The sequence below is a fragment of the Aulonocara sp. 'chitande type north' Nkhata Bay genome, linkage group LG15, assembly GCF_057382095.1.
Source record: "Aulonocara sp. 'chitande type north' Nkhata Bay isolate Kocher_YH1m ecotype deep benthic linkage group LG15, A_spYH_male_GT1.1, whole genome shotgun sequence".
Taxonomy (NCBI): Eukaryota; Metazoa; Chordata; class Actinopteri; order Cichliformes; family Cichlidae; genus Aulonocara; species Aulonocara sp. 'chitande type north' Nkhata Bay.
Window position 1 is genome coordinate 19342402 of NC_141358.1, and position 11761 is coordinate 19354162.

Here is an 11761-nt window from a genome sequence, read left to right on the forward strand (position 1 = left end):
GTAATGTGGATCCATGGTGTAAATAAACAATTACTGAATTTCTGTTAGGGTCCAGTCATCAGGTCTCCCAGTCCTATCTATGTCATTCCAACACAGCAAACAAACTCTATATTATTCTTTAAAGTGTATTAAGGTTTTGGAAGTCCTGTTAATATTAGTCCTGCTCATGTTCCACCATCTGGAATACACGAAAAACATCTTTTGTTTTGCTCCTAAAACATATCCACTCCATACCCTGTGGCATACAATGAGAACATTTGTTTAGAGTAAGCACAGTGAAATGTCTCAAAATTAGTGTGGTAATGAGTTATTGATTACGCCGCTGAGGTGAGAGAAATCTTTTTAAAATGTCGCTGTGTTCTGACACGCTCTGATTACACTGTTGTGACTGTTCATAAATAAGAATAAAATAATTAGGCATTAGAGCCAGAAACGCAAAATAAACCGATGATGGATGAGGCCATATAACTCAGTTCAACTCAAAAACCCACTGGGAAAATGCTATCTATCATAATTGGGATCCAGGGCAGAAATGTTCTTTTTGTTCTGCAGGCGAGTCCAACTGGACTGCTCCACATGTCAAGCGTCCTGCTGGATGTGATGACACATTCCTTTGGCTTCGGTGCAAGTGGAGCAACAGAACTCCATGTAGCACAATATAAACACAATGTGTAGATCTAGGTTATTAGAATTGATTATTCTTTTTAGAACTGGAAACAACAGTCAACATAAAATAAACAGATAACATAAACTAACATTGCTAAGGTCATTAGTTTGAACAATAGGCAAAAAAAAAAAAAAAAAATTTGAAGAATAGGCAGTGTTGGGAAGGTTACTTTACTCAATGAGAGTAACGTATTCTGAATACTTTGGATTACTTAATATATCTCTACGTGTATCTGTGTGGATGTGTGTGCTTTTTATCATTATACATCGAGTAGAGTCCACCTACAGTCGTCAGGACCTTTTGAGTTTGGGATTACGCTGTGCAAGGAGCATTACATCGGACTACCACCACTTTCACAGCATTCCGGAGGACATAATAAGAGCTCCAGGGTCTCCGTGGTTGGTTCTTCCCAGCGGCAAGACAAAGAGGAAACGTAAACAAAGGAGGCAAAAGCGTGGCTGCAGGGCGGGTCCACTAGCTCGGCTAAAGAAACAGCCATTTAAGCCACCGCTTCCGAGTATTTTCCTCTCCAACGTCAGGTCCATAACCAACAAAATCGACGAACTGAGATTACAAATTGCAGTCAATAAGTGTGTACGGGACAGCAGCATAATATTACTCACAGAGACTTGGCTGCAGCCATCAATTCCGGACTCGGCTATTGAGCTAGCAGGCCGCACGGTTCACCGTCACGACAGGAACGGCCACTCCGGTAAGATCAAAGGAGGGGGTTTATGCATCTACACCAATGACAGCTGGTGCAAAAACACAAAGACTGTAGACAGCCACTGTTCCCCGGATTTGGAATACTTGACTGTGAAGTGCAGACCCGTCTACATACCTCGCGAGTTTACTGTTGTCATGGTAACGGCCGTGTATGTACCACCCGATGCTAATGCTAACTCTGCCATGGAGGAGCTGCACAAGACAATAAGCAACCAGCAGAACTCCCATCCAAACGCAGTGCACATTATAGCTGGGGACTTCAACCATGCTGATTTAAGGTCAGTATTCCCCAGATTTGAACAGCATATTAAATGTGCAACGAGGGGGAAAAACACATTGGACAAAGCCTACAGCAACATCCAAAAAGGCTACAGAGCAACCCCTCTGCCACATCTAGGTTTGTCAGACCACATGTCCATGCTGTTGATCCCTGCATACACTCCCATTAGGAGAAGAGCCCCCCCAGTCACAAAAACTGTGAAAACCTGGCCAGAAGGTGCATCACATCAGCTGCAGGACTGTTTTGAAAACACGGACTGGAGCGTGTTCGAACATCAGGACCTTGAAGAGCACACAACATCAGTGCTCTCATATATTAACTTCTGTGTCAACAGTGTCACTGTGGACAAACGTCTCCGGGTGTATTCCAACCAGAAACCCTGGATGACTAAAGAGGTCCAGGTCCTGCTGAAGCAACGTGACGCCGCTTTTAGATCCGGTGATGGTATGCAGTACAGTGCAGCCAGATCTCAGTTGAAAAGAGGCATCAGAGAGGCCAAGGCAGCGTACAAGAGAAGGATCGAAGACCACTTCACCACCAACAACTCACGACAGGTATGGCAGGGAGTTCAGCACTTAACCAACTACAAACCTGGCAATACCCCGTTGACTGAGGGTAACGCGGAGCTTGCAGAGGAGCTGAACCACTTCTTCGCACGCTTTGAGGTGAAGGGACCAGAGGCAGCAGCAGCAAAAACATCGGACAGCAGCAGCCCAAGCCTCATAGTGCAGGAATATGAGGTGAGGCGCACACTGAGGGCAGTGAACCCCAGGAAGGCCACCGGACCAGATGGGGTAACCGCAAAGGTCCTAAAAGAGTGTGCAGACCAGCTGGCTGGGGTCTTCACTAAGATCTTCAACACTTCACTGTCCCAGTCCTGCATCCCGCCGTGCCTAAAGTCAGCCACAATTGTCCCACTGCCAAAGCGTACTAACATTAGCAGCCTCAACGACTACCGACCAGTTGCTCTAACACCTGTTATAATGAAGTGCTTTGAGAAACTGGTCCGACGTCACATCATGTCCTGCCTGCCACCCACACTCGACCCGCTCCAGTTTGCATACAGAGCTAACAGATCAACTGAAGATGCCATTGCTACAACGCTCCACACCACCATCTCTCACCTGGAAGTGCAGGGCCGTTACGCCAGGCTGCTCTTTGTTGACTTTAGCTCTGCTTTCAATACGATACTCCCGGACAGACTAATAGATAAACTGCTGGAAATTGGACTTCCTTCCACCACCTGCCGCTGGATCAGAGACTTCCTCTCAGACCGTGTACAAAGAGTTAGAGTGGGGCCTCATCTTTCCTCAGCCCTCAGCCTCAACACCGGCTCTCCACAAGGCTGTGTACTGAGTCCCCTACTGTACACTCTGTACACACATGACTGTGTTAGTTCCCACCCAGACAACACAGTCATCAAGTTTGCAGATGATACCACTGTGGTGGGGCTCATCTCAGGGGGAGATGAGACTGCATACAGAGCTGAAGTTCAGAGGCTGTCAGATTGGTGTGCAGATAACAACCTGGACCTCAATACCACCAAAACAAAAGAACTGGTAGTTGACTTCAGAAGGAGGAAGTCCGAGCTGCAGCCTGTCAGCATCAACGGGGAGTGCGTGGAAAGGGTCTCCAGTTTCAAGTTTCTGGGTGTGCACATAGACACAGACCTCCAATGGAGCTCTAACACCTCTGCGGTCTTAAAGAAGGCCCAACAGCGTCTCCACTTTCTGAGAATCCTCAGAAAAATGGACCTGAAGAAGGAGCTGCTGACCGTCTTCTACCGCTGCTCCATTGAAAGTGTGCTGACATATTGCATCGGTGTGTGGTTCTCCAGCTGCACCACAGCACACAGAAAGGCACTCCAGAGGGTCATCAACATGGCCCAAAAAATCATTGGACATCCTCTTCCCTCCCTGAAGGACCTGTACAGCACTCGCTGTCTCAAGAGGGCACGCAGCATCCTACGGGACTGCACACACCCAGGACACCGGGTGTTTAAGCTGCTGCCGTCTGGCAGGAGGTTCAGGCTGCTGAGGTCCCGAACAAATAGACTCAAGGACAGCTTTTACAACAGGGCAATAGCCCTGATCAATGTAAATAGCTGACCTGACTGGATACCTCCCTGGACTTTTTAGGGGGAGGTAACAATGTTTAAAACGATAACAATAATATTTATATTTATAACAAGGTGCAATAATAATTAATGTGCAATAATAACAGTGTGCAATACACATACACTTATTCTTCTTTTTTATACTAAGTTAATATACTGTGTTGTGTTGTTTGTTACGTTGTGATGTGTCATATCGTGTCGTGTTGTGTTATATGTAGTGCCGACGTAGGACAGTTTTTCCAATTTCATTGTACTACTGTACTATGTATGACTGTGCAATGACAATAAAGAGTTATCTTATCTTATCTTATCTTATATTATCAAGCTTTTTACAACTACATGAATGTACTATTGCTGTGTGATTTATTACTATTACTGAATGATATTCGCCATACCAATACCAAATAGATTTTTAAATCTTAATATAAATGAGTAACAGTAGGGTGGACATTAGTTAAGGCTGCACGTTTTGCAGCGATCTCCTATAGAAAACTATTTTGCGCATATATAAAACAGGTCCGGGGCTCGGAACCGTAGTAAAGGGACCTCTGGCTAATAAGTCGGGTTTGTGTCGGTTCGTAGCCGAAAATTAGCTTTACTTTGTTGTCTGGGTCAACTTTGCTAGCGAGAGACAGAGAGAGGCATTGAAAGGCTGCTCCAACGGAACTTATTGTTTCGGAGGAAAACACGAACACGGTGTACAGTCGAGTCTTAATAGCTTACTTACAACTGGGCTCGTCAGGCAGTCTTCTTGGCTGCAGTGGTTATTATTATATTTACATGCTTCCAGCTCCCGTTTCGGCTCGATGACAGCTCGTACTTTTCGACTCTCCCTTTTCTCCCTCCTCGCGCTCACAGACACATAGCGGGTATGGCAGTCCATTCTCCCTGCAACACGGACTACACTGCCCATGAGGCTACATTCTTTAGGGCTATGCCTGTAACACTCTGCCTATTGCCTTCATATTAAGTAATCTTTGTGAATAATTTTTAAAAATATTTTTTCACGTATTTTTAATACATTTACAGTTAGAAAGTACTGCATCTGACTGAAGAAGCGAAAGTATTTATCAGAATTAACATTCTCTTAGTGGAAGAACAGCCTCAGAATTGGACCTGTAAGCTTGTGTGGTTGACTTTCTTCTTGGTAAACACAGTAAAAAGATATATAACTTGGATTTATAAGAGACGCACCAACATACAAGTAAACGTATTTCACGTTGTGTTGTACATGGAGTCCTCAAAGTGTTTTAACATTTCAACACAATGTCAAATGCAGTTTGTCCCCTATGCCCAAAACAAGAAAAGCAGAACTGAACCAAGATTCAAGGTTATGGGAAGCTTCAGTTTACAAGACACCAAGTTCCTGTAAAGAGCTAATGTGTGTAATGGGATTCATAAAGACTTGACATCAGATTGTGTCACATGCATAAAAAATATTTATTTTCATAGTATGGAGGGAGAAAATGTGTGTTTCAGGAGTGTTTGGTGAAATAGATGATTAAAATTCCCCGTTTTCACCACCAGAAGTGCTACACAGCAATGATTTTATGTATAGGCCACTGGTTTGTCTATTTTCTCAAGATGATCTCTAGTTTTTCAGGATTGTGTGTGTGCTACAGTAGTAATCATAAAGTATGAATCAGAAATTGTTCAAAATAAATTTTAAGCTGTAAGTTGACTTAAGTTTACTGTACATATTTTGTTTTTGATAATAATGTTTGTGAATAAAACTCCCGCTATTCATTTTTATTCTTAAAACTAATTTGAGATAATGGCAGGTTTAGGATATACTGAAAGTATTTATTTCACACGGATAACATATTAAATGTTTCGCTTGAGTAAATCTAAAATTTTAAGAAAAAACGTCACTTTCCATTTGATGGCAGTAACATGTAAGGAAGTGGTATAAAAAAACCCAGCACATTTTCTTAGCTTAAACATTTGATTTGTTTTCTGTTGTTAATAACATATAGGTTTATGTCACTTGCAAACCATTCTTTTTGGGAACTAGAATAATCCATATACCACTCCATCTGTTGAAATACAAAACTGTCATTCATGACAGTTAAACTGTAGTTTTTGTTTTGTGCTTTATTACTGCTAACATTAACAAAGGCTGATTGACAGTCATCTTGTCTAATTGGTAGTCCAAGTAGTCAGTGGGTGCAACGCATGAAGGAAGGAAGTAACGTGTCAGCAAAACTCACACAGCGGGAGGCAGAAAATGTATTCAGTAGATTTGTTAGACCTCAGGGATGCAAAGAGCCCGCTTCGGTAAAAAACACTGCATGTTAAGTTAACTGTCCTCTTTTAATTGGTGAAGATGTTCCCACACTGTTTTGGTCTGTTCAGGTTGGATTTTCATAGTCTTTTGTAAGTTTCTTTATGTTTGTATTTATTTAAAAAAAAAAAAGGATATGCATGTTAACAAGCACTTAAAGTCATCATGCACATATGTCAGATTTAGCCACACAAGCTAATTTTCCTCTATAGTCTGACAGGCTGATACAATATTAGATTAATCAACAAAACCAAACATTGAGAAGCATGTGAACATAAATAAAAGACAAAAACACATACTCCTATAACAGATTAAATTGTGTAAAATTGTATGTAGCAGGATAGTAGTAGCGTAGTATATTTTCTCAGTTGACCAGTTTCCATATTCAGTGAAAACCACCTGCAGACTGTATCGCTAAGCTCTCATCCTGTCTTTGTGTCTTTGGACTATTAAATCTGAATTAATGTTTTTCCATTTTATGCTGTACATCGTATTATGATTGCTTAGACTTATTTGGTGTGGTCTGGTATGACCTGCAGGAATTCTTGGTTGTTAGAAATGTTAAGAATTTAAGGAAAATAGCTTTAATTGAGTCAAACAAAAACAGCTGAACCCAAACGGACTTACTGCTACTAACTGTTTTGATTAAAAACCATCTCCCCTCTAAAAAGCCCTTTTTCACTGAAGTTAACATTGGGGGTTTCATTTTTCTGTCTTTGCTTTGGTCTTGCAGAGGGTTTGGTTCCATTCACTTTGCTAGATTCTTACAAATGTTAGGCCTTTGTAAACACTCACGTTAGCAATTCTTTTTTTTTTTTTTCACCTTTTCCTGGAACTATGGGCTGAGATGGGAGGGGAGGGGGGGGGGGTCCCCTTTCAACAGGAAGATAATGCTTCTTGGAAATGTTCATTTTCAGCCAGGGAATGTGGATGGATGATGACAGGAGACAACCTGAGGGGTGATGATTCAAGAGGTACCAGGCTGAAAGGGGGACCCAGAACATCTGGAATCATGATGTTATTGTTTGTATCACACCATATCAATGAAAAATAGCCATGTCATGTTTTGGAGCTGCTCACTGTGAATGCATGATGGTTTAAGCTGTATTTTTGGGGGAATTACCTGCAAGACTAAGACAGATGACACGTCTCACTGGCCCTGTGTAAAAATAAATCCCCACCCAAAGTCTGCACTTTGTTTTCTTAAGCAGCTTTATATGACCTTTAATTCTTTCCACTCATAGTGTTATGAATGCAACTGCATGTAACATAACCAGAGGGAGCTTAAAAACAGAAAGTGTCTAATTTTTCATCTTTCATGTCACTCAAACATAAATCCTGGTATTCCAAAAAAGTCTTGTATCTCTTAAATTTGAGATATTCACATATATAGTTTAGCAATATTTTATAGATCATATGGAACTTTTTTTGTGGAACCTTCACGCCAAGACCCTTCCTTACCCTCCTTTCTTTTTTGTGTTCAGATAATTTGCACGCGTCTTCCAAAGCTGGGAAACTACATCAACTCCCACAAGTTAAGCAGATCAGGATGAAGGTTTGAAGTATTAAATCCATCTATTTTTTACATTTCTATACCTTCTACTTGAAGGAAGATTAATCTAGATAAAATACAGATAAGGACTAGATAAGTTTATTTTAACTAGATAAAAATTAACTTCAACATATCTTCATGAGGGAACAGTTTTTTTTTTTATCTGCTTTTGTTCACAGGCATGTTTAAATGTTTTTCAACATCCTGAAATCACCACATTCTGAGTTGCTATTTTAAATGCTTAAACAGTTCAAAATGAATATACAATATGTGCTTTTAGAGAGAGTTTATCAATCTGACTCAGGTTAGAAACTTCTTATGTGGAGAAAAGCTGGTCAAGACAAAAGGATATAAAGGATATAAAAAACAATGTAGGAAAATCACCAAACGGCCAGAGTAATAAAACATTAGAATCAAGTTGTTTGGATGCCTGCTCAATCATCCAGGTAAGGAAATCCCAAAAAAGTGGATTCTGTTCATCTGGATGTGTTTTCAATTGACTTTTTCAGTTTGACTTCTTCAGTCTCCTGAAGAAGTCAAACTTTTCTCCCACTGAAAACACTACATCCAAATAAACAAAATCAACTTTCTGGAATTACGGAATCAAGTTATTTAATCGTCATGGGATTTGTGACACCTTTTACGGACTAATTTTCTATTCATCCATCCATCCATTCGCTTCCGCTTATCCTTTTCAGGGTCGCGGGGGGCGCTGGAGCCTATCCCAGCTGTCATAGGGCGAAAGGCGGGGTACACCCTGGACAGGCCGCCAGTCTGTCGCAGGACTAACACACAGGGACAGACAACCATTCACACCTAGTGGCAATTTGGATTATCCAATTAACCTATCCCCACAAGCTGCATGTCTTTGGACGGTGGGAGGAAGCCGGAGTACCCGGAGAGAACCCACACAAACACGGGGAGAACATGCAAACTCTACACAGAAAGACCCCGGCCTGATGGTGGAATTGAACTCAGGACCTTCTTGCTGTGCGGCAACAGTGCTAACCACCGTGCCAACTAATCCGCTAATTTTCTATTGGAGCAGTAATTGAAAACTTCACTATGAAATGTTTCTCAATAAATGGCTGGTCATACTCACCTCTCAAGCCAGTCAAACCAGGAACCCCAGGGGGGCCCAATTCTCCAGTGTCCCCTTTCTCTCCCTTAGGCCCTGGAGGTCCTGTATAAAGAAAAAAAAAAATTGTAATAAATAACTTGAATGCTGCAAGACAACTTGTCTTCAATAGGAGGCATACTTCTTTAAAGCTTTTCTCTCTTTTTTAAAATGTAAAATTAAGTAATATGTTGACAAAGAGACAAATCATCAGTTTGTTAGTGATTTTATGTTTATGTTATTATGCAAACAAAGATAATCCCATTTAAAACAGAACTGTTTTGTAATGATGTTGAGTCAGAAACATAGATTTAAGTAATATAAATAATGCTTTTCATGTTGTGTCTACATGTGATGTTTCTGTTGCTTTACTAAAAGATATAACAGAACTTTGAATGAAAATAAGTCACCTGTTATCTTGAGGTCTGAAAAAGGCTACAAATAACTTTTTTATTGATGACCTGCTGAGGAAATATCTTTTCTTGGAGATTAAATAAGAGCTTTTTGATTTATAGAAAGTGCATTAGGGTTAATTATACATTAAAAGTATGCTTTATGGTGCCTTCATTATTATTATCTAGCATGTTGGATGAGGAACATGTAGATTATCCCTTGAGAAGTTAATACATGGAACCAGACCTTTAATGCAGGCAGATAATAACTTTATTCATGTCACAAAACTATATTTATATTTATTACAGAGCCTATCACACACAAAAAGTGACATATCTGGCAAATGAAGGCCAAAGTGGGTCTTACAACTGGGCTAGGGCTTCGGTCCAAGCATTTGTTATACTTGGACGACTCCAGAGACTGAGTGAGAAAAGTCAAATAAAGAGAGAAGGAGAGCGAGAGGAGAGATATGGCTACAATGAAAACCACATGTTAAACAATGTGGACCAGAACTTGGCTTGTGGGAAAGCTGAGAAATCTGAGGACCTGTTAGTGTCCTGTGGTTCTGATCCTTCATGACTCTAATTTGCAGATTTCTGATTTAAAGAATAGGTATAAGCTGCAAAAACACGGTCAAAAAATCCTCAACTAGTGGGTTGAGGATTTTGTATTTTTGTCTCCCAATTATGACAAATTGCTATATAAAATAAAATACAACAATTAAAACAGTATAAATGGATAAAACTAAATAAAAGCAAGCCTTCACAAGTTACTCTTACGATCTGTGGACACCGTCGATACCTTTAAAAAGAAGTTTAGGTCCAATGAGAGAGAGTTCCACAACCTGGGAGTCACAATCACAAACCTGCATTCTGTTTTTTGTCCTTAACCTGGACCTTTGTACAAGCAACAAGCACTGAATAACCTAGTAGTTACTTATAGATGTAGTAGATCACTAATATAGGGACAGATCTGAATGTGATCCTCGAAATCTTAAACTGAATCCTAAACTTTAACATAAAGAGGTCAGAATCAGTGTCACATGGAAGCTTTTGGTGCACCTGATGAGAAGACTTGCAGCAGCATTCTGTACTATTTGTAAGTGATCCAGGGATGATTTTTGCAGGCATAGGAATAATGAATCACAATAATAAGGGCATGATGAAATAAAAGTATGTGTAATCAGAATATACTTAATACTGCCAATGTTCTGCAGATGATAAAAACACATTTATATAATACAGCCAACATTCTTATCAAAACTCAATGCCTGATCAAAAGTAACACCCAAATTTCTCACAGTCAGGAGAACTGAACATGAAATGCGTCCAAAATTCTCAATAAGTGTGGAAATGAAGTTGTCAGGGGCACAGATAAGAACCTTCGTTCTTATGTTAGTATTTAAAGACAGATGTTTGGCTTCCATCCTGTTCTTTATAACATGGATGCAGTCCTGAGGACAGAAAATTTGGCTACATTCTAGGGTTTAAATTAAATGTACAACTATTATCTGTGTAACAATGAGATGCCTTCAGAGGTATTCAGGATGTGTCCAAGTGGACGCATATACAAAGCAAACAAGACAGACCTCAGAACCGTACCTTGGGGCACACCACAATGTAAAGTTACAAGAGTGGAAACAAAATTAGAAGAAACAACTGAAAAGCTCTTGATATACTCGAATATATTAAGAGCTTAAGTCTCTTAATTAGAATATCATTATCAGCTGTGCCAAAAGCAGCAAAGTCAAACGTGGCCAAAAGAGTCGACTTTATGGCTTTTTAATTGTGAAAATTGCCAAGAAGGACATGTATTTTGAACTTCCATCTCAAGAGAGTCTGAATTTCCTTCTGAATGTGAAATGTAAATGTTTTTAAAAAGTACTTAAACCTCTTAATAGGTTATTAGGGAATAGTTTAATTGGACGGGTGCACTTTAGATTGAACTGGACTGTGTGCAGCCTCTGAACCAAAATGAGTTTGACACCATTAAATTAGTTGTAAAACTGACATAAATTAAATTGGCTTGATTACAGTTGATAAAAATACATCAGGCATTTTAAAGTCATGACAGGCAGATGACCAAATGATGAATTGGAATGATGAAAAATTGGCTAACTGATCTGTAACAAAAACTATATTTAAATGCAGTAGTTGTTAAATTAGGCAAAGGACTGAATCTACCAAGTGTACATAAATATTTTAGAAAGTGATGTGTCAGAAAAGGTTTCCATTAAAGCCTTTGTGCACACGTCCTGAGCTGGATTTGCCATAAATAATACCCTGTTCACTCAGTCAGTAATTCCTTAGCAATTTTCTTTAATCCCACAATTTTTCTTTGGACCCACACACACATGTATTTTTTTTTTCAAAATACTGACAACCCAACGCTTACTTCAGCTTTAGGCAACCAGAGTACAGTCCTTTTTAAAAAAAAAACCCAAAAAAACAAACTACAACCTTATTGCTTCCATTGGAGTTACTGAAGGTAAGAAGCAGCATGCTGACTTTGCAATGTTCAGAGAAACTGCTAAAACCTCAGAAGCTACGTCTCAGACACTATAAGCCACAGTTACCATGTTAAATGTTAAAGTTCATGACAGTAAAATTAAGTAAAATTAAGGCGG

At 39.9% G+C, this 11761-nt stretch overlaps 1 protein-coding gene across 1 annotated transcript in view; it reads right to left on the minus strand.

The window, feature by feature from the left end:
- The window catches only part of scara5 (scavenger receptor class A, member 5 (putative)), a 110601-nt gene that overhangs the window by 38905 nt on the left and 59935 nt on the right, over positions 1–11761 (minus strand). Inside the window, exon 8 of the mRNA XM_086264854.1 lies at positions 8728–8808. Within this exon, the coding sequence (XP_086120980.1) occupies positions 8728–8808 (81 nt within the window). The remainder of the gene's footprint in view (positions 1–8727; positions 8809–11761) is intronic.